The sequence below is a fragment of the Pseudorca crassidens genome, chromosome 19, assembly GCF_039906515.1.
Source record: "Pseudorca crassidens isolate mPseCra1 chromosome 19, mPseCra1.hap1, whole genome shotgun sequence".
Lineage (NCBI taxonomy): Eukaryota > Metazoa > Chordata > Mammalia > Artiodactyla > Delphinidae > Pseudorca > Pseudorca crassidens.
The window spans coordinates 48,816,317-48,840,532 of NC_090314.1; the positions used below are offsets into that span (position 1 = coordinate 48,816,317).

The following is a 24,216-nucleotide window of genomic DNA, read 5'->3' on the forward strand; positions in this document are numbered from 1 at the left end:
TAAAACAAAGGCATTTGTTTTGCGCTTTGGGATGCACCATGTGGTTTTGTTTAAGAGATTGATGCTTTCTGTCATCAGTGAGTTGATAATAGAGGAAGGTAACCTGATGTGCACTAAGCTATAGCTGACTTTCCTCCTCTAGTCTAGCTGCCACTTTTACGAGTACCTGTAGCCATACTCTTAGCATTTTTGAGGTGATAGATTAATTGGGTTACGAACCTACTTCTTCATTTCTTGTTGACTTGACATGTGAGCTATCCTTCTTTAAGTTCTCTTCCTTTAAGTGCTAGATAATCCACTTGCAGTAATGTGAAACTGACTGTACCTTGTATTCATATGTTTTCAATGAGGACTTAATGCAGTTTATATTCCCTACTCTCTCCCCTTTTGACAACTTAAATACAGGTAGTCTTGTCTCTGATTCTGGAGACTGTAAAGTAGGTGGATTTCCACCCTTGCATGCACTGTTAACTGTACCTAGTTGAATTTTAATGCTAAGATAGTAACAAATACTCTTAAAGTACTTTCTGTGTGCCAGATACTGTCCTGAGTACAATAAAAGCAATAAGTGAATTTAGATCTTTCATAACAGGGATACTAGTCTTAATAAACACTCCTTCTCTTTTTATAAGACATACTAACTGATGCCCACTGCATTGCTCCCACCAGCTGATTTATAGACTTACCAAGAGTCACTTTATGACAGCTTGCACTTGTATCATAATCATATAGTTCAATACAAAATTGTGTCAACCATTGACATATAATTGTAAAATGAAAGAATTGTCGATTTGGTGAAAACTAAGGTAACTGCCTTGGAAAGACTGAATATAAAATGAGTCAATAAGGAGATAACTATAAAAATTTATAAAAAAGTTTTTTTTTAATCTGGAAGAATTCTTCATTTAGATCCTTGGAAAGTATCTTTAAAGTTCTTGCTTCACTTTTAAAGAAATTGAAACTGGAAATTGTAGATGATGCATTATGGGTGTGGTTTGTGTAAGACAGTGTGAAACTATAGTGGATCTATAACTCAAAGGGCCTGTATCAAAAGCTTGGCAACAGAATAAACATTTATGTTTTAAGTTCAAAGAAAACGTTTAAGGTGTTATTTTTTTAGGATTCCACACTATCACTTACTTTTTTGATTAATGTCGTTGGTTTCAGTTGTATTGAATGAAATGGATTATGCAGTGTGTTGATGGTATTGACAAGAAGAGCAAAATGAGAAGCCATGAAAAGTGGGACTATCTCTTTTGGCACAGTAAGAACCTTCACTTTATAGAGCCTGAAGCAAGAGCATGTAATTTTAGGTAGTACCACATAGTAGATTATTGATGTCTTCTTAAAGAAAAATGATCTCTTTTCCTATCTTTTATAAATTTGTGAGTCTGATATGTGAACATTTTAAATGATCACATTTGATTTCTGAAAAGACCTTTAACCAGCCAATACCTTTCTCCTGTCATTTAGTGAGTTGCATCAATTAGAAGGTGTCAGTTATCAATATCTAATGTTACCTATTTCACATACCAGTGCCAGTAATTTTGAACAGTGTGTTTAGGTGTTTATATTTAGTACATAGTTAGATGGTCAATAAGCATAAATGTTGAAAAATAGTGTACATTTATACCGGTTAGTTTTAAGGAACTGTTGATAAATTTATTATGTTTGCTTTTATGTTACGTTCTCCTTTTCATTACAGATCTTCCTCGACTTACAGTGGGGTTAAGTCTTAGTAAACTCATTGTAAGTTGAAAATATCAGAAGTTGAAAATGCATTTAACATACCTAACCTACCGAACATGGTAACTTAGCCTGGCCTACCTTAAACATGCTCAGAACACTTCCATTAACCTACTATTGGGCAAAATCATCTAACACAAAGTGTATTTTACAATAAAGTATTGAATATCTCATGTCATTTATTGAATACCATACTGAAAGTGAAAAGCAGAATGATTGTCTAGGTACAGAATGGTTATAAGTGTCTTGGTTCTTTTACCCTCGTGATTGCATGGCTCACTGGGAGCTGAGCTGATGCCGCTGCCCAGCGTCATGAGAGAGTGTTGTGTCACGTATTACTAGCCCGGGAAAAGATCACAATTCAAAGTTTGGAGTATGGTTTTAACTGAATGTATATCATTTTTGCACCATCATAAGGTTGAAAAATCATTAAGTGGAACAATTATAAGTCGGGGACCATCTGTACTTTAGTATTCCTTTAATTCTACCCTCATTTCACATGTAGTCAAGTATCAACTCATTTCTCTTCTTTCTCTAGTATTTGTCTGCGCCACTGCTACTGCCTTAATCCAGACCTTCCTCATTCATAACTGTAATAGCTAGTTTCTCCTATCCCATTCATCTTTTTGTAACCTGCCACCAGTTATATTTCTAAAAATACCAATATTATTGTTTTACTCCCTTGCTTTAAAGGCTCCACATTGTCTACTGGGTAGAGTTAAAACTCCCTATCCAAACCTTTTAACTTCATGGATCATCTACTCCTCCACTGCTGGTCGCTGCTGCCTCAAACCATGACTGATCTTCTAACCTGTCATGTTAGTAAACAGGGTTATGATGTCTCCTGTACCGTTCCTTTTTATTTGTCAAATGAACTTTCAGTTTACTTTTCAAAGCATAATCCGGATATCCCTTCTGTATAGCTTTTCCAGATAGCTGCACCATCTAGTTGCATTATCTTATTAGCACCTGATAACCTACTTTTATTATAACACATTTGTTTTCCCCATTAGTCTCCTTGAGAACATGGGTGATACCTTTATTTCTGACTATTCAAGTGCTCAGCACATTGTATACACTGAATAAATCTTTGTTGAATTGGAAAAGAGTATTGAGAAGATGAAAATAGAGTTAATTGTCACCCATATAGGCAAGTTTCTTCTTTTTTTTTTTTTTTTTTGCGGTACGCGGGCCTCTCACTGTTGTGGCCTCTCCCGTTGCGGAGCACAGGCTCCGGTCGCGCAGGCTCCGGACGCGCAGGCTCAGCGGCCATGGCTCACGGGCCCAGCCGCTCCGCGGCATGTGAGACCTTCCCGGACCGGGGCACGAACCCGCGTCCCCTGCATCGGCAGGCGGACTCTCAACCACTGCACCACCAGGGAAGACCCCATGTTTCTTCTTTTAATCTAGCTCCAAACTCTTGTCTAAGATTGTATTTAAAGCAATGACATATATTTTGGCTTAAATCTTCCTTATGTTTCTTTTAAAATCTTTCTTATGCTTCTTTTACCTTCTTTTGAAATTTTTTTGTAATTTATTGAGTAATTGTCTGCTATGAAAGACAAACATTCTCCTACTATTTCCCCCACCTTCAAATTTTTGTCAGTTATATTATTATTTATTTTTAATATTCCATTTTTCCACCTTCTAGTTTGAAAGTTATGCACTCCTTTATTGGTTACCACAGAAATTACAATATGTATCCTCAGTTTATCAAAGATTAATGTTAAATCAATACCTTTGCCCTCCTTTTTGTCAATATAAGGGCCTTGAACATTTAACTCCATTATTCCTCTCCCACCTCACATGCTATTGTTCTGTATTTAATTGTATATGTATATATATTTAACTAGTAGGCTTTTAGAGCAGTTTTATATTTATAGAAAATTGAGCAGTTAGTACAGAGAGCTGTCATATACTACCATCCCATCCCTCCAGTTTCCCCTATTATTAACATATTGCGTAAGTGTGGTAGACTTGTTACAATTGATAAACCGGTATTGATACATTATTATTAACGAAAGTCCATAGTTTAACATTAGGATTTACTCTTCGTGTTGTAGAGTTCTATGGCTTTTGATGCATGAAGAAAAGTCATGTATTCACCATTTGTATATATATTTTTAAGAGTCCACAGATTATTATTGCATCTGTTTTATAGTTACGTTCTTTTTGCCTAACCTACATGTTCACCTATGTGTTTACCACTTTCTTTGTCATTCATTCCTTTTCACATCTCTGCTCTTCTATCTGGAATATTTTTTCTTTTGCCTGAAATATATCCTTTGGAATTTCTCTAGTGTGGGTCTACCAGTGATTGTCTTTCCATTTTGTCTGCTTTAAAATGTCTGTTTTTGGTTTTATTCTTGAATGGTGGTATTTTTGCTAGGTTTAAAGTTCTAAGTTGGTTGTTATTTTCTTTCAGTACATTGTTTACTATTGTCCACTGACTTCCATTATACTCTTTTTATTTTTAGTCTCACTGCCATTCTGTTGAAGGTAATCTATCTTTTCTTTGTCCATTTTCGAGCTTTTCTCTTTGACTTTGATCTTCTGCACTATAATGTAGGGATGAGAGATATGTCTAGATTGGATTACTTTTTTTCTTTATTATTTTCCTGAGCTTTATTTACATCTGAATATTTTTGGGGAACCTGAGAATACACTTAAATAGATTTTAGTTTTTAGAGCAGTTTTAGGCTCACAGCAAAATTGAGTGGAAGGTACAGAGATTTCCCAGATACCTCCTGGCCCTGCACATTTGTTACAACTGATGAACCTATATTGACATATTATCACCCAAAGTCCATAGTGTACATTAGGGTTCACTCTTGGTGTTGTACATTCTATGGGTTTGGTCAAATGTACAATGATATATATTTGTTATAGTATCATACAGAGTAGTTTTACTGCCCTAAAATCCTCTGTGCTCCAGCTGTTCATCCCTCCCTCCCCTAACCCTAGGCAACTACTGATCTTTTTACTGTCTCCATAGTTTTGTCTTTTCTGGCATGTCATGTAGTTGGAATCATACCGTATGTAGCCTTTTCAGATTGGCTTCTTTTACTTAGTAATACTCATTTAAGTTTTCTCTGTGTCTTGTCATGGGTTGTTACCTCTTTTTAAAAAAAATTTTTTTTAAAGCACTGAATAGTATTTCATTGTCTGGATGTACCACAGTTTATTTATCTGTCCATACACCTACTAAAGAATGTCTTGGTTGCTTCCAAGTTTTAGCAGTTATGAATAAAGCTGCTATAAACATCTGTATGCAGATTTTTATGAATGGTTGGATTATTTTGATTTATTCTGCTTGGAATTTATTGGATTTCTTAAATCTGTGGGTTGCTGGTTTTCATCAGTTCTAGAATATTCTCAGCCATTGTCTCTTCATATATTGCCTCTGCCTTCCACTCTGTTTTCTCTTTCTTGCATTCCATTTAAACATATGTTAGACCTTCTTACTGTATTTTCTCTGCCTCTTACCCTATCTTCTGGATTGCTGGTCTTTATTTCCCAGGGCTGAATTCTGAGTAGGTTGTTCTGAAATTTCCTTGCACTTTTGTATTTCTTCTGATACCTCCACTTCTTTATTTTCTCTTTAAATTTGTCTAATCTCCATAATTCTATCCATTGAGTTTTCATGAGGGCTGGTGTATTCCTAGGTGACTGTTACCCTGAAAGGGTAGCCCTGTGCTCTTTGTTTAAAGTATAGGGTAGATTTCCCAGAATACCCTCATTGGGCAGGTCCTGGGCTTTGACTTTCTTCTTTCCCCACACACTCAGGCCTCCTAAAGTACAGCTAGCTCAGTTTCAAAGCTTTTTCTTTAGAATTAAACCAGCAAATGTCCTCAAATAGAAATACTGTTTTTTGAGTGCTGATCTTACCTTTCTGAATTCTTGTCTTACGGATTTTGGTGTAGTAACACCTTATTTCTCTTTTTCACAGTCAGTAATATAAATTTGGTTGACACTTAACAAAGTGTACATGAACTCTTGTGCCACAGTGGTTGGAGAATCCATATCCATATCTAGTTCTCCTCCTTGTGATTTTCACTTTTCATCCGCTTTCTTCCTTCCTATATGTGGTCAGTATTGTCATTACACCTGGCTGTTAGTCATTTATGTTACTTCTTATTTTCTGTTTACTTTTAGTTAAAGATTAAATTGAAGTATTTCTTAATTTTTTTTTTAAGGCAAGGAGAAAGAAAGCAAGTAAGGTTGTATTATCAATGATTTTTTTTAACATTTTCTGAATGCTTTTAAGGTTTTATTTTTTACTTTATTTATCTTTAAATTTATTCATTTATTTTTGGCTGCACTGGGTCTTCGTTGCTGTGGGCTTTCTCTCTACTTGCCGCGAGCAGGGGCTACTCTTGGTTGTGGTGTGCGGGCTTCTCATTGCGGTGGCTTCTCTTGTTGCAGAGCACGGGCTCTAGGCATGTGGGTTTCAGTAGTTGTGGCACACAGGCTCAGTAGTTGTGGCTCACAGGCTCTAGAGCGCAGGCTCAGTAGTTGTGGTACACGGGCTTAGTTGCTCCGCATCATGGGGGATCTTCCCGGACCAGGGATTGAACCCGTGTCCCCTGCATTGGCAGGCGGATTCTTAACCACTGTGCCATCAGGGAAGTCCTATCAATGATTTCTTATTTCAAACTTGAGTCTAGAGATGGTTTGGCTTGGTTAGTCTTGTTCTTCCTCTTTACCTTGTCTGGGTCTCAAATTGCTAGGTACCTCTTTTGTTTTCAGTGCTAATGTTTATAAAGTTACATCCTAAAAATGTTTCTAATAAATAGTTTTAAACAAGATCTGTTGCAATGTTTTTTGTTTTTTTTTTGCTAGGTCCCTCTTGATGGTAGGTTTCACTTGGTCCTAACTACTACTGTGTGTAATGGGATGGATTAGTTTAGAATCTGCTTCCTAGTATGTTAGCCATGTTTAAACACTTCTTAGGCTGTTCTTTTTGACGTTTTACAGTCCAGTTTCCCTTTTTCCCTAATCCAGAAAGAGACTTGGCTTTTTCTAGTCCCAAATTTACCTTGTTTAGACTTTAGTCATATTTAAAAAAAAAAAAATCATTCCTGGAGTATTTGATGACTTTGCCCTGCAGAAAGGTTGCCCTTCCCATCTCTCTGTTCTTTTTGGTTCATTTGAGGCTAGGCTTTGAGTTAGTGTGGCGCCACAAAGTTTCTGTTGTAGGGTCATTTGTCCTAGCACCTGCTTGCCCGCTGGTCAGCTTTTTTTGCCCTTAGAGGCTTTCTTGGGGAATCTTGTTTCATAATTTGGACTGCTCTTGCTTTCTACCCAAGGAACACTCCTTTGCAGGTTAGAGCAGTCTGAAGAATCTGGAGTACTAGTAAAAGCTCTTCTTCTCATTTCGTTGATTAGTTTTGCCTGTTTTCCAAGGTTCTCACGACTAAGTCAGGCTCTTTGCTTTCTTCCCACTTTTCATACACTAGTTTTGTAGAATCTTATCTTTACTGTTTAACAATAGAACATAGTTATACTGTATTAGCCATCAGATACAAGCAGTATCATTCCCCTCACAGATATACCTTGTGCTGAGGAATGTTCACAGTCAAATGCTCACAGTAAGAGAATTTTGTTTTTTTGTTTGTTTTTTTACTTTTTGGCTGCACCGTGCGGCATGTGGGATCTTAGTTCCCCAACCAGGGATCGAACCCTTCCCCCCTGCAGTGGAAGCAGGGAGTCTTAACTGCTGGACTGCCAGGGAAGTCCCTGGTTCAGTTTTTGATAATTTTAGAAACCTAATTGGTAATTTCCTGTGCAATTTGGAATACAGAGCTAAGAATGGAATTTCGTTTTAGTCATATCTTACTCTTTTAACTTAACCTCCCTCTCCCCCCTTTTAACTGCATATACTGCAAAGTGTACTGGAATAGGAATAATCTAGCTTTGGTTCTGGTACCTTCTAAGAAGTTAATTAACTGTATGACTTGGAAGTCAGTTCAATTCTGGGTACTTCCAGTTTAAGAAAATTATTTTTGATGATCTGCACCAAAAGAGGGAGCCATATTTGAGAAAGGGGAAAGCAAAACTAAAATATTCCATTTAGACATTAATCCTATCAAAGAACGAGTAGTGGCGTTAAAATACAAAACCCTCAGGAACAAAGGCTAGAAAAGAATCTTGCCAAAATCCTTTCCTTATTAACCCTTTCATTATGTGTATATAGACTTCTGGGAATTTGGATTGCAAATACCAAAGGAACAAGAAAAGCACTTTGGTCTGCCCGTTAAGTATACTGTGAGACAGTGGCAAGGAAGATAGAGGTGGAGTGTTTTTCTAAAAGTATTCTTTAAAAATGGGTGATGTCTGTTTCCTAATTCTAACTAGATGAGAGAGATAAAGAAAGAGGTTGGTCATCAAACTTCACTCTTTTTTTTTTTAAACTGAAGTATAGTTGATTTACGATGTTGTGTTAGTCTCTCTTGTACAGCAAAGTGATTCAGTTATCTATCTATCTATCTATGTATATTCTTTTTCATATTCTTTTCCATCATGGTTTATTACAGGATATTGAATATAGTTGCCTATGCTATACAATAAGACCTTCTTTATCCATTCTATATATAATAGTTTGCATCTTTTAATCCCAGACTCCCAGGCCAACCGTCCCCTGCCTCCCCTCCCCCTTGGCAGCCACAAGTCTGTTCTCTGTGTATGTGAGTCTGTTTCTTTTTCGTAGGTAAGTTTATTTGTGCCATATTTTATTATTTATTTATTTATTTATTTTTCGGTATGCGGGCCTCTCACTGTTGTGGCCTCTCCCGTTGCGGAGCATAGGCTCCGGGCGCGCAGGCCCAGCGGCCATGGCTCACGGGCCCAACCACTCCGCGGCATGCGGCATCCCCCCGGACCGGGGCACGAACCCGTGTCCCCTGCATCGGCAGGCGGACTCTCAACCACTGCGCCACCAGGGAAGCCCCATTCTAAGCATTTTTGAGTGTACAGTGCATTCACTTTGTTGTACAACCATCACCACCGTCCCTCTCAAGAACTTTTTCATCTTGCAAAAATGAAACTGTACTCATTAAACAATAAATCCACGTTTATGCCTCCCCTTAGTCCCTGGCAACCACCATTCTACTTTGTTTCCATGAATCTGACTACCCTAGAAATGTCATATAAGTGGACTCATATGGTGTTTGTCTTTTTGTGACTGGCTTATTTTACTTAGCATAATATTCTCAAGGTTCATCCGTGTTGTAGCATGTGTCAGAATTTCCTTTCTTTTCAAGGCTGAATAATATTATATGTACCACATTTTATTTATCCATGTATCTGTCAGTGGTCACTTGGGTTGCTTCTGTGTTTTGGCTACTGTGAGTAATGCTACTATGAACATGAGTGTACAGGTATCTGTTCGAGTCCCTGCTTTCAGTTATTTTGGGTGTATATGCAGAAGTGGGATGATTGGATTTTATTAAACTCACTCTTTTGTTGAAGCTTGACCTCCTCTCATCCCGTATCGTTGACAAAGCGCAGTCAGAAAATGGTGATTGTTTTTCTTTTAGTCCACATTTAGCAAAAGCCGTAGAAGTCTTGAAAATTTTGTTAGCATCTGCACAACTAGTAATACTACTCAAATGGCAGTTCTTTTTGCAAACGGTATTATTGGCTCAGGATGTTGACAAAGTAAGTAACTTGGTGAGTTACATAGCATTGTTGAGCATCTTTTCACGTATGTCTTTGGAGAAATGTCTATTTCAGCGCCTTTTATTTTAACCAAAGCATAGTTTAGTTTTAAAATGGTAACAGTAAGTGGCTATCCAAATTTGCTGTACTAGAATTTTTTTTTTTTTTTTTTGCGGTACGCAGGCCTCTCGCTGTTGCGGCCTCTCCCGTTGCGGAGCACAGGCTCCGGACGCGCAGGCTCAGCAGCCATGGCTCACGAGCCCAGCTGCTCCGTGGCATGTGGAATCTTCCCGGACTGGGGCACAAACCCGTGTCCCCTGCATCAGCAGGTGGACTCTCAACCACTGCGCCACCAGGGAATCCCTAGAATTTTATTTTAACCAGTATTACCTCAAGTATTAAGTCCTGTGAAGACTGTTAATGTTGCCTACATAAAGATAACAAGGTGATGGTATCTATTGTAATAGATGTGACCCGCGTGACTGATAACTTTGCTTTTATAAAGAGTAAGTATGTGACTTTTATCACATAGTCTGCTGCCAGGGTTCATGTTGATTTAATTTCTGTTTTGTCTGTCTCCAGAGGAATACTAAGGATTAATTGTGGAATTAAAATGTAATCTGAAGGGCCGGTTAATCTCAGGAGATGGTGCCTGAAGTTCAGGATATATTCTGTTATATTAACTAACTTCAGCAGGCAGATTTAATGTTCAAATTTGGCAGAAGCTACTAGCATCAAGCCAAAACTAACTTGTCCAATCTCCATTATATTAACAATTGACTAGCTAGAATCAAGGCACAAAATATTCCATCAGCTTCTAATGAAAAGCCGTTTGACCTGCTGTGTGATAATCTGGATGAGATGAAGGAGAAGAAATATAATAGCTATATTGAAATTTTAGTGCCCAAATTTTTCAGCAGTTGAGTTCAGCTAACTCTTACTGAGTTTGTACTATGTATAGGTGTTACAGAGGATTAAAAAAAATCAACCAGGTGCACTGCATACTCTTGAGGCACTTATAATCAGGCAGACATGGACCCATATGTCTATGGCACACAGCTGATGGTGGATATGGAGATGTGAAGGTATTACGAACCTAAAAGAAGGGAGCACAAGTACATGTGTATATTCACTCCCCTCCATTAAAAACAGTATGGAGATGTGAAGTTATTATGAGCCTAAAAGGAGAGAGCGTAGTAATTAATTTGCTCGGGGGTCAGATTGTGGAAGGATGAGACTTTTTGTTTCACAGTAAGATCACTATAGCTAAACAACCTAAGGAAAATTCTGATAAAGTATTATTATGAATAAGTCACAGAATGATAGTGTAGAATATCTTGGTTTTATTTTTTTTAATATTTATTTAGTTATTTGCCTGCACCTGGTCTTAGTTGCAGCACATGGGGTCTTCGCTGCCGCGTGCGGGATCTTTAGTTGCAGTGCGAGAACTCTTAGTTGTGGCATGTGGGATCTAGTTCCCTGACCAGGGATCGAACCCGGGCCCCCTGCATTGGGAGCGTGGAGTCTTAGCCACTGGACCACCAGGGAAGTCCCCTAGAATAGCTTGGTGTTTTTTTTTTTTTTTTTAGAATAGCTTGGTTTTAAAGCTTAGCAAAACTGCTTAGGGTCTAGGCAGAGTTTTTTTTTAAGAATTAATTTTGATTAGGTGATATATTTACATAGTACCAAATGCAGAAGATCTCAAAGATACACAATGAAACATCTCTGCTATGCTTTTCCTTTTTTTTTTTTTTTTGGTCACACCATGCGGCATGTGGGATCTTAGTTCCCCTACCAGGGATCGAACCTGTGCCCCCTGCATTGAGAGCATGGAGTCTTGACCACTTGACTGCCAGGGAAGTCCCTGCTACGCTTTTCCTATGTCCGTCTGGTTCCCTTCCCTGGAGACAACTATTAGCAGTTTCTTGTATTTTATTTGTGTGTGTGTATATCATATATATCATACATGACAATGTATACATTATATATGTGTGTGCGTGTGCAAATACATATGTATATTCACCCCTCCGTTTTTTAAAAATACAAAGACAAGTATGTTACATACAATATTATTGTGTATTTTCCTTTTCGTGTTTAAAATATTTTTTATATTAGAATAATAGAAATTGTTTTATATTAGTACACACAGAGCTTCCTTGGCTTTTTTTCCCCAAGGCTGTTTAATATTCCATTGTGCAGCTGAACCATAATTTAACCAATTTCCTGTGGATGGACACTTAGATGGACAACACTGTTTTATTGACATAAGCAGTGCTATAGTGAATAGCTTTGTAATACACAGTGTCATTTCACACATGTTTACTGGATAAATCCCTAGAAGTGGAATTGGTGGATCAAAGGATATGAGCATTTGTAATTTTGGTAGTTATAGCCATATTCCTTTCCATAGAGAAGAGGAATATAACTGTATTCCTCCATCAGTGAATGAGAACATTTGTTTCCCTATAGTTGAGTATGTTAAGGGAGTTAGTTAAGGGAGTCTGTGGACAGATGCTAGTGTTCCTGAACCTTGTAAAATGATAGGTAAAAATTTGTATGTGTGTATTTATGGCTGTGTCTTTTTCTGGGGGGGACAGGTCCACAGTTTTCACTACATTCTTAAAAAGTTCAGTGATTCAGAATAGGGTTAAAGGAGCTCCCTATGGCACAGTGGTTAAGAATCCACCTGCCAGTGCAAGGGACACGGGTTCGAACCCTGGTCTGGGAAGATCCCACATGCCACGGAGCAACTAAGTCCATGCGCCACAACTACTGAGCCTGTGCTCTAGAGCCCACGAGCCACAACTACTGAAGCCCGTGCGCCACAACTACCTAAGCCTGTGCGCCTAGAGCCCGTGCTCTGCAACGAAGAGTAGCCCTCACTCGCTGCAACTAGAGAAAGCCCGCGTGCAGCAACAAAGACCCAACACAGCCAAAAATAAAAAAATAAATAAAATTAAATCTTTAAAAAAAAAATAGGGTTAAAAACCACTATCTGGCAGTTAGTTGTTTCAAATTAGAACATATCGCTTTGAATCGTATTTCTCTTTTACAGACTATTTGAGCAGAAGCATGTAAGTAATTATTAGAGATGTTGTGTGGAAAGTTATTGTGTAGGAGAATGGACTAAATCTAATTCCCAATCTTTTATTATTCTTCCCTTCACTCCCTTGGGAGGCCATGTTTTAAAAGGCCTGTTTTCTATTAAACTGAATTTATTAAGCAATACCTTATTTCCCCAGTTTTATTAATTAGAGCTTTAGAGCAGTATGAGGTGAGGTTTACTACATAGAGTTAATCCTTTCATCTATACTGAGTTGATGAAATTTTAGCTAAAGTCAAGTCAGTTTATCATTTTAAATAGGCTGTGTAGGTGAAAAATAGTTCAGGACCCCCACTGTTATCTTTAGGACTTATTAGAGATCTAAGGAACAAATCTCTACACCAGATAATCTCCAAGGCCCGTTTGAGTTCTGTGTGTCAGCAGTACATATTCTGAGGTTTTTTGTTTTGTTTCTTTTTTTTGCGGTACGCGGGCCTCTCACTGTTGTGGCCTCTCCCGTTGCGGAGCACAGGCTCCGGACGCGCAGGCTCAGCGGCCATGGCTCACGGGCGCAGCCGCTCTGCGGCATGTGGGATCCTCCCGGACCGGGCACAAACCCGCGTCCCCTGCATCGGCAGGCGGACTCCCAACCACTGCGCCACCAGGGAAGCCCAATTCTGAGGTTTTGATGAGGACCATATTAAGTTCTAATACAAGTACTATTACAAATAAACTCTCACCATAACAGATTCCATAGGGCTTTCATATTTTGGAATAATTTGGAATTAATCTGTAATTACAGTATGCATATTATTGAAAGTCACAATTCTGTTAAGTCCTGGAGAAAAAAACAGGAGCTATCTAAAATGAATTAGAAAGTTAAAAGATTTAATTTATTTAGAGCTAGTTGGTGGTGTTATGTAAAGCCCTCTCTTTTTTGATGCTATATTATTATTTGGTGGCTTGTTTTGAAAGGGGATTTTTCTAGGGATGATTTAGAATATTTCATGTGGGGAAAAGTGAGGTGAATCTGTATGCCATACTAGGTACTGGAGCAAAAGTTAAAAGGTCTTGCCTGTTAATAGCACTCAATTAGGACAATTTTTTAAAAAATTGTTACATATTCTGGAATAGAACCTGAGGAGCTGTTTGTTATACAGAATTATTTGTTGTAGATAACTTATTTTATCTAGTTCTCCAAAGTTTTATTTATTTCTGAATAGAAATTTAGAACAAAATTTTTGTTATGGGCTATCCTTATAGAACTTTTTATAGTGACATTTGCTATAATGGGAATCTGCTTTTACTAACAAACCTTTGATTACAATGAATTTTTTTCTTTTTATTGGAGTATAGTTGATTGTCAATGTTGTGTTTCATGAGTACAGCAAAGTGAATCAGTTATACATATACATATATCTACTCTTTTTTTAGATTCTTTTCCCATAGATTATTTGGAGGTTGGTTATGATAAGTTAAATGTGCATACCACTAAGAAAATAACAAAACAGAGATAATAGCTAATGATCTCTTAGTGGAGATAAAATGGAATACTTGAAAAAATATGTATCTCAGTTCTAAAGAAGGATGGGGAGGAGGAAAAGAAACAAAAGATAGGAAAAGAAAGTAACATAGTAGGTTTAAACACAGATAATTAATTTGTAAATGGTCTAGCACTCCAATTAAGAGTGTCAGGTTAGATCATTGTTATGCGATCCAACTATGTGCTGTCTACAAGAAACCCACCTTATTTTTAACCTGTATCTTTGTATTTAAAAGGATGGAAAAAGATACTGTATAAACACTAAGTATAAAAAGATTGGCGTGCCTATAGTTGTATTAGACAAAGGAGACTTGAGAACAAGGAAAATATTACAAGGGGTAATGAAGGGCATTTCATAATGAAAAAAGGATCAATCCGTTGAGAAGACTCAGCAGTTGTAAATGTTATGCATCCAATAACAGAGCAAAGCAAAAACTGACAGTTGAAAGGAGCAGTAGACGAATCCACGGCTTTAGTTGGAAATTGCAGTATTCTCTCTCAGTAACTGATAGAACAAGCAGGCAAAAAAATCAGCAAGGATGTAAAAGATTTGGACAATACTGTCAGTGAACTGTACCTAATTGACATTTATAAAACACTATACCCACATGCTTTTCAGGCGCACATGGAACATTTACCAAAATGGACTATATCCTGGGCTATAAAACTTGTTTCAACAAACTTAAAAGGATTAAAACTATATAGAGAGTATTCCGACTACAACAAAATTAAATAAGAAATCAAAAAGAAAAAGATACCTGGAAAATCTCCAAATATTTGCAAGTTAAATAACATACTTTTAAATAAACTTTAGATCAAAGAAGAATTCACAAGGGAAATTAGAAAATCTTTTGACCTGAGTGAAAATGAAACATAGTCTATCAAAATTTGTGGTATGCAGCTAAAGCAGTGCTTTAGAAGGAAACAGTTTCAAAAGAAACATCTAAAATCAATGACCCAAGCTTCCCCCTTAAGAAGTTAGAAAAAGAGCAAACTAAGTAGGAGAGAAATAGAGTTGAAATAAATGAAATAGAAAGCAACTCTGAATAACCCTATAATAACCCTATATGGATTTGTAATTAAAAGCCTTTCCACAAAGAAAAGTCCAGGCCCACATGGCTTTATTGGTGAATTCTATCAAACATTTAAGGAAGAAATAACAAATTTTTCACAAATTTCAGAAAACACTTATGAGACCAGCATTACCTTGATACCAAACCAGGTAAAGACATTATGAAAAAAGAGAACCATAGCTCAGTATCCCTCATGAATATATGTGCAAAAATCATTAACAAAATATTAGTAAATTGAATCTAGCTCTCTATGTATCCTATATGTATGATAACACATCATGACCAATTGGGTTTAATACCAATTGCAAGGTAGATTGAACATTAAAAGTCAATGTAATCTACCTTATTGATAAAATAAAGGTGAAAAGCTAAATGATCTTGTAATAGATGCATAAAAAGCACTTGAACAGAGTTCAGCACTAATTTGTGATAAAAGCTCTCAGCTGGTTAGGAATAGAAGGGAACTTCCTCAATCTGATAAAAGACGTCTATTAAAAACCTGCAATGAACCTCATACTTAAATGGTGAAAGATTGAGTGCATTCAACCTAATGTCCAGAACAGGTCAAGGATATCTGTTCTCACAGCTTCAATTCAGCATGTTCTGAAGGTCCTAGCCAGATGCATTAAGGCAAGTAAAATGAATAAGCTTATAGATTGGAAAGGAAAAGTAAAACTATGTTTATTTTTTAGATGTCTTATATTGCTTTGGCCAGAAAGTTCCTTCGGTATTTAAGTAAAAATAAAAGACACATTTTTCATTTTCACCAAGAACTTTGTTGAACAACGTATTCACTGTTTTGTTCTACTACCTTCTGCCATTTTTCAGGCAACTTCATAATTCCATCTTCCCAAAACTTTCTCTTTTTGAGCAAAGAACTGTTCCATGTGCATTTTACAATCTTCCAGGGAATTGAAATTTTTTCCATTAAGAGAATTTTGTAAAGCCTGAAATAAATGGAAATCCAAAGGTGCAATGTCTGGTGAATACAGCGGATGAATCAGAACCATCCAGCCAAGCTGTAACGGTTTTTGCCTGGCCATCAAAGAAACATATAGTCTTGCATTATCCTGATGGAAGATTATGCATTTTCTGTTGACTAATTCCAGACACTTTTCGTCGAGTGCTGTTTTCACTTGGTCTAATTGAGAGCAGTACTTGTTGGAATTAATCGTTTGGTTTTCCAGAAGGAGCTCATATACAACTCCCTTCCAATCCCACTATATACACAACACCACATCCTTTGGATGAAGACCGGTCTTTGGTGTGGTTGGTGATGGTTCATTTCGCCTGCCCCACGATATCTTCTGTTCCACATTATTGTACGGTATCCAGTTTTCATTGCCTGTCACAATTTGTTTTAAAAGCGGAACCTTTTTGTTACGTTTAATTAGAGAATTGCATTCAGAAATATAGTCAAGAGAGTGTTTTTCGCTTAGCTTATGTGGAACCCAAACATCAAAGTGAGTAACATAACCAGGCTGGTGCAAATGATTTTCAGTGCTTGATTTGGATATTTTGAGTATGTCGGCTATCTCCCGCGTGGTAAAACGCTGATTGTTCTCAATTAATGTCTCGATTTGATCGCTATCAACTTCAACTGGTGTACCCAACCGTGGAGCATTGTCCAGCGAGAAATCTCCAACATAAAACTTCGCAAACCACTTTTGACACGTTTGATCAGTCACAGCACCTTCTCCATACACTGCACAAATCGTTTTTTGCGTTTCAGTTGCATTTTTACCTTTCTTGAAATAATAAAGCATAATATGCTGAAAATGTTGCTTTTTTTCCTTCCATCTTCAATATTAAAACGGCTGCACAAAAATTCACCAATTTTGATGTTTTTTTAAAATGCACACTGATATGACAGCTGTCACAATACAGTCTAACAAAATTGTTTCCAATGAAGTTAAAGACAACTAAGTGCCACTAGAGCCATGTTAGGGAAAAAGTCAAACGAACTTTTTGGCCAGCCCAACAGATGACATGATTATGCATGTAGAAAGTTCTGAGTAATTGGTGTAAAAAAAAGCTACTAGAATTTAAGTTTAGCTAGGCTACAAGTTCAGTTTCTGAAATACATCAATTGTATTTATGTAAACTTGCAATGTACAATTGGCAATTGAAATTTGAAAAGCAATACAATTTACAATAGCATCAAATAGTGTAAATATAAAAACATTCCCCAAGAACAGAAGGGTGAGAATATTTCTTAAGAGTTCCTTGTAATAGAAGTTTCTTTGTATTCCCACTTCATTAATGAGGACATTGAGGTACAAACGATTAAAGAACATCGTTTGTTTATGAGCACACCTTCGTTAAATACCTGTTATGTAATAGATACTGTGCTAGGGACATAGTATATAGTAGTGAGTAGAAGATTATCCCTTCACTCATGGAGTTTATAATCTAGTGGAGATTGCAGGGAGAAATAGATTGAGGGTGCTGCGTTCCCAGCCTTGGTTTAGCATTTTTTATTTAGATCAGTGGTTCAAAGCCATTACCTTTTAGTTAGATTTTAAATATTGTGACTTGTTGAATAATCTGGCCTCTATGCGGGCAAACTATTTTATTGTAATATATGCCTGACAGTTTATAGAGTGCTTAAAACTGGTTAGCTTGGTTGTTTAAAGTTTCATGTTAAGGATGGTCCATGTGTATCTTCCCGTACTCCCATTGAGCACCAATTTTATTTCAGACAGTATTTTATCCACCTCCCCAATATATAGTATTATTTAATTCTTGCAATATCCCTAAGGTGGGTGGTTTTTCCTTTTTTATCACAGATGAGAAGACCAGAGTTCATAGAGCTTAAGTGATTTGCCTAGTTTCATTCAGTGGTTCAGTGATTCAGTCCCACACCTACCTGACTTTAAACTGTCGGTACCAGCTATTCTCATTTTTCTATTGGTCACAACCCTGGGCCATCCCATTCTTGCCCATTCAGGAAATGCGAGTAAGTGAGATAAATTTTTATAGTGCTAAGTTTGAATCTTCCTTTTTTTTTTTTAGAGAAAAACTTTTATTTATTTATTTATTTTGGCTGTGTTGGGCCTTCGTTGCTGCGCTCGGACTTTCTCTAGTTGCGGTGAGTGCGGGCTGCTCTTCATTGTGGTGCACGGGCTTCTCATTGTGGTGGCTTCTCTTGTTGTGGAGCATGGGCTCTAGGTGCACGGGCTTAGTAGTTGTGGCACGTGGACTCAGTAGTTGTGGTGCACGGGCTCTAGAACCCAGGCTCAGTAGTTGTGGCGCACGGGCTTAGTTGCTTCGCTGCATGTGGGATCTTCCCGGACCAGGGCTCGAACCCAAGTCCCCTGCATTGGCAGGTGGATTCTTAACCACTATGCCACCAGGGAAGCCCTGCAGTTTTAGTTTTGTTATACTGTTTCCTGTAGGAGAGGGCAGTGGGTTTGTTTCTTACAGATTAATTAATAATCTCTTCAGAACAGTATAAACCAGGAACCTTAAACTTACTGGTCATCGAACTTTCTTTAGGGTTATGTATCCCTTGGATATTTTAATTCTGATTATGATTTTCTTTCTTATGAAAGATTATGCTGATCTTTTGATTTTTGTTCTTATGACCATTTCTTCTGTGTTATCTTTACTGTGAATGTGCCCCATGATTTTGTACATAGCTTCCCTTTTCTATCTGTAAATATTAAATTTGTAGTTTTTAATCAATAAAGGAGAGGTTTTTTTTGTTTGTTTTTCAGCATAAGGAGTAAGGTTAAAGGCTAAATTGTAAGCTTTATGATAAGCTATAAAGTCCATATGACTTGCTTTTATGTGAATTGAAGTCATACTCCTTTCCCTTAGGATTAGTTTTTTTAAATGATTAATTTTCAGTTGTATAAGGAATGCATGCATACTTTTATAATAATGAGAACTGTAATTGTTCAGAAAACTTTGGTATGTATCCACCTAGATTTTTAAAATACTGTACTTATCCACTTGCATACATATTTACCCGTAGAAAACATACAGTACTGATTTCTCTGTGACTTTTACAAACATTATTGTTATTATTATTGTTCTGAACTTATCATTATTGTTCTGAACTTACTTTTCACACAGCAGATGATTTTGAGATCTACCATAAAGAAGTTGTTAAATGTAGACCTAGTTTGGATCACTGTTTGAATAATCATCCCGTAAACACATTTGTAGAATGGTGTTTTGTCACTTACTTAAAGAAATATTAGATAAGGGATTAGAAAATTAGAAGGAGAAAACGTAGCCTGATCCTTTCCATAGATGATCAGGAAGCTCTGGAGGGCAGGATTATGTTTGATGCTCTTCTGTATCCACCACAGTAGCAGTACAGTCCCATGGTTGTAAGTCCTTCCTGTATTGAGCAAGAGTGCACTGATTTTTAATTTTTTTAAATTTTTGGCTGTGTTGGGTCTTTGTTGCTGCGCAGGCTTTCTCTAGTTGCGGCGAGCGAGGGCTACTCTTCGTTGCGATGCGCGGGCTTCTCATTGCGGTGGCTTCTCTTGTTGCAGAGCACGGGCTCTAGGTGTGCGGGCTTCAGTAATTGTGGCTCGCGGGCTATAGAGCGCAGGCTCAGTAGTTGTGGCGCACGGGCTTAGTTGCTCCGTGGCATGTGGGATCTTCCCGGACCAGGGCTCGAACCCGTGTCCCCTGCATTGGCAGGCGCATTCTTAACCACTGCACCACCAGGGAAGCCCGAGTGCACTGATTTTTAAGTTTTATTAAGATGTAATTCACACAACATACAGTTTACTCAATTAAGGTATACAATTCAATGGCTCCAAGTGTATTTATAGAAATGTGAAACCATTACCACAATCAATTTTGGAACATTTTCCTCACCTCAAAAACCAAAACCAAAACCACAAAACCTTACCCCTTAGCTTTCACCCTCAAAATCCCTCTCTCTCTCAGCTCTAGGCAACCATTAGTCTACTTTTTGTCTCGATAGATTTTGCCTGCTCTGAAAATTTAATATAAATGGAATCATACAATATGTGGTCCTTTGTGATTGGCTTCTTTCACTTAGCATCACATTTATAAGGTTTGTTCCTGTATCAGAACTTCATTTCTTTTTATTGCCAAATAATATTCCATTGTATGGATAGACCTCATTTTGTTTATTCACTCTTTCAGTTGATGGACGTTTGGGTTGTTTCCATTTTTTGGCTATTATGAATAATGTGCCATGAACATTCATGTACATGTTTTTGTGTGCACATAGGTTTTCATTTCTCTTGGGTGTATTCCTAGGAGTGGAATTGCTGGGTCTTATGGTTAAGAGATAGTCCATTAAGGGATGAACATAATATAAAACTAAGAATCTGTCTATTTTTTTTAAGTCATTAGTTTAACCCTTTGAGGGACTGCCAGACTGTTTCTCAAAGTGGCTGTGCCATTTACCTCTCCACCAGCAGTATATGAGGGTTAAACTTTCTCCATATTCTTGCCAATGTCTGTCGTATTATCTGTCTTGTTGGTTATATGTGCCAGATCTTGAGTAAATATATAGACTTCCATAGGCAGGTTTGTCCAGGAGAAAAAACAAAGGATTTCTTATTCTTACTGTTGGACTTGCTTGTCTGGAAATGGATGTTAATAAATTACATGGTTAGGATTTTGCCATTTATTTAGGACTGAAATACTACTAAAAATCATTAATATCAGTTAAGGATTTTCTTGACAATATACTGTAATATTTTGTTTGCTTGCCAAAACACAAAGTCATTCATTTAAAATCACCCCACTGATTTGACTCTGCTATGGGGTGAAAAGGTGGTGCTAACTAATGACTAAAAAAAGTACAGAGACCCCTAGTTTTAACCCATTAGGTCTAGTCTTTAATGGAGTATCTTTTTTTTTTTTTTAATGGAATATCTTTTAACTACCTCAGGTAGTTTGACCCTGTTGTCAACTGTGCTCCTTTATGCTTAAGTTTAACTTTTGTCTGCTGTTCTCAATCCCTTTTAAGATGCCAATTTAGTTCAAGGAGGAAATGAAGACTTTAGAAACTAAACAAATGTTGACATTTAAATTTTTACAAGAGTGAAAGGTTAACCTTTGGCCTCCACTTCTACAAGGTTTTCTTAGTTCATATAGGCTTCATTCATGTGCTAAATGTTGGTTGTCAACATTCGTATTTTAACCTCCGTTTTCATAAGTTTATAACTCGTCCACAAGGTTTTCTTTAGGCTTGTTACTGACGTATTTTTAAGCCCCCCAAAAGTGCATTTAAGTATATTAAAAGTGTGTTTTATTTTGTTTTGGGGAGCCCTGCTTTTTTTTAAAACGAGAAACTTGACTCTTGTCTATTTTTTAAACTGTCCATTTGGTGTTTTACTTAAAAAACAATCATTAGCAGGAGACAGGGTAATCAGCTTAAATGTTAGCGTAGAAAATAGGGCTTTTACTGAGGAGTCTTAACTTATTATCAAACTTTGTTTAAAAAATTTTTTTTCTTTTATCTTTATTTAAAAAAATAAACTGTTGTGTTAAAGGCTGACTTTCAATAGATTGAAGATTAGGAATGAATCAATCTAGAGTTGGAAAATTAGAAAACAAAGAGGAAAATGGAGGAAGTAAATGGAATATAACAAAATTGAGGACTTAGAGAAAAAACGAAATGGATGCTGTTAGTTATGTGATTAATATGAAAATCTCAGTGAATTAGATAATTTCACTCAAAGATAGTAGAAATTAATGTTGACAAAAATAAGATGTAAAATCAGAATAGACGCCTATAACCAAGGAAAAATCAAGATTTTAAAGTTATTTCCTCCTCCTCCTCTTCCTCCTACTCCTTTGAAGCAGTGCAAAAAAATTCACTCCCTGGTTACTGGTGATCTCTCCTAACCTTTCAAGAAGTAGATAATTCTCATGTTAAATAATAACATAGGGATAATAAACTCTGATAGCAAAACCTGACAGATATGAGGAAGTAAAAGTATAACCTAATTTCATTTATGAATATATAGATGTTTAAATTCAAGTAAAAACACTTGCGAATGGCTAATTATTTTGTTTCAGGGAGTTTATCCGAAGAATGTTGGACAAGTTCAGTATTTTAAAAATGTATTAATAGGACTTCCCTGGTGGCGTAGTGGTTAAGAATCCGCCTGTCAATGCAGGGAACACGGATTCAAGCCCTGGTCTGGGAGGATCCCACATGCCGTGGAGCAACTAAGCCCGTGTGCCACAACTACTGAGCCTGCGCTCTAGAGCCCGTGAGCCACAACTACTGAAGCCCGCGTTTCTAGAGCCCGTGCTCCACAACAAGAGAAGCCACCACAATGGGAAGCCTATGGACCGCAACAAAGAGTAGTCCCCGCTCGCCGCAACTAGAGAAAGCCCGCGTGCAGCAACGAAGACCCAATGCAACCTAAATAAATAAATAAATTTATTAAAAAATATATATGTAGCACTCACTTAAAAAATGTATTAATATATGTAGAGATGACTCTATATTAATATATCTAGAGTATAGTGCTACTGAATGGCTAGTAGCACGTATTTTGAAGCCAGGTAGCTTAGGCCTAGATCCTGGCTCTGCTTCTTGCCAGCTGTGTGATGTTGGAGAGTTCACTAAACTTCTCTTATAGTTTCCTCATCTAATAATGAGACTACTGATAGCTATCATATAAGGGTGTCATTAGTTTGCTAGGACTGCCATAACATAGACCGGGCGGCTTAAACAATGGAAATTTATTTTCTCACAGTTCTGGAGGCTGGAAGTTCAAGATCAGCATATCAGTAGGATTGATTGCTTTTGAGGCTTTCTCTCCTTGGCTTGCAGATGACCACCTTCTCGCTGTGTCCTCGTATGGTCTTTCCTCTGTGTGTGTGCATGTCTGGTGCCTCTGTGTCCTAATTTCCACTTTGTATAAGGACATCAGTCGTATTGGATTAGGGTCCACCCTAATGACACATTTTAGCTTAGTTACCTCTTCAAAGGCCCTGTCTACAAATACATTCTGAGGTTTTGGGGGTTAGGACTTCAACATATAAATTTGAGGAAGACACAGTTGAGCGCATTACAGGTTGTTAGGAGGATTAAATGTGCTAATATAGAATACCTGACCGTGTAGCAAGCACTACCTAAGTATTGTTTACCATTATCATTTCTTAACTATAGCAAGTAGTTATACCCCTTCTGTCCCAATGTAAGCACCTCATGTAATTATAGTACAATATTAAAATCAGGAAGTTGACATTGGTGAAATCCACAGAACTCATTCAGGTTTCATGTATACGCACATCATTTGTGTGTGTGTGTGTACATATACTTCTGTGAAATTTTATCACTTGTGTAGCTTATTGTATCCACCACCACAATCAAGATGCAGAACTGCTTCGACAAGACTCTCTCCTGCTACTCCTTTGACAATGTTGATTCTTCCAGTCTAAGAACATGCTATATCCTTTGTCTGTATGTCTATCTTCATGCCAGTGCCATACTGTTTTGATTACTGTAGCTTTGTAATAAGTGGAAATGGGAGACCTCCAACTCTAACTTTTATAAGATTATTTTGGCTCTTTGCAGTCTTATTACAGTTTTTAATGGTAAAGCACTAGAGGAGTCACCTTGAAAAAAGAAGAACAAAACAGTGTTCTTTATGGTGATTATTTATGTTTTATTCAAAGCAGTAAAATATGAAACAATAAGAGATATAAATTATGGAAAGGAATGTATAAGCTTATTATTTATAAATGCTATGATTTATATCTAGACAACAAACTCAAGAGGAACAAACTGCGAGATGATTAGAAAGAGTAACAGTTCAGTAAAGTGACTGGCTAAATGAAGTATATGAAAATTATATAATTCCTGAATGTCAGCAGTATCAGAACAATAGGAAAAATTGAATCCCAGTTATTTTAACTTGGGAGATGAAGACGAAGATGTCACAGTGGTGAATGGGAGTTAAACTTTGGTAACCCATAAGCTTTTATGCTTTTGGGGTTAATTTCCCGCTGGGGGTAGTAATTGAGACCAAAGGCTTGAACTGGAACTGTATAAGGCTGGGAATTGGGAAGGGGTAAACCTGTCTATGAATTAAGACTAGTAAAACTGCCCACCAGTCCAGGACGTAGGATGGAAGTAAGCTGCCTAACTTTGGATTGTGGCTGTTAAAAGCCACAAGAAATGGAAACTACAA

At 37.2% G+C, this 24,216-nt stretch overlaps 1 protein-coding gene across 11 annotated transcripts in view; it reads left to right on the top strand.

The window, feature by feature from the left end:
- Nucleotides 1–24,216, top strand: part of TLK2 (tousled like kinase 2) — a 104,173-nt gene that overhangs the window by 6,451 nt on the left and 73,506 nt on the right. Inside the window, exon 2 of one of the 11 annotated variants that reach the window (XM_067715946.1) lies at nucleotides 1,168–1,264. The exons of the other annotated variants lie outside the window; for them this stretch is intronic. Within the exon in view, the coding sequence (XP_067572047.1) occupies nucleotides 1,235–1,264 (30 nt within the window). The 5' untranslated portion in view covers nucleotides 1,168–1,234. The remainder of the gene's footprint in view (nucleotides 1–1,167; nucleotides 1,265–24,216) is intronic. 11 annotated transcript variants of the gene reach the window in all.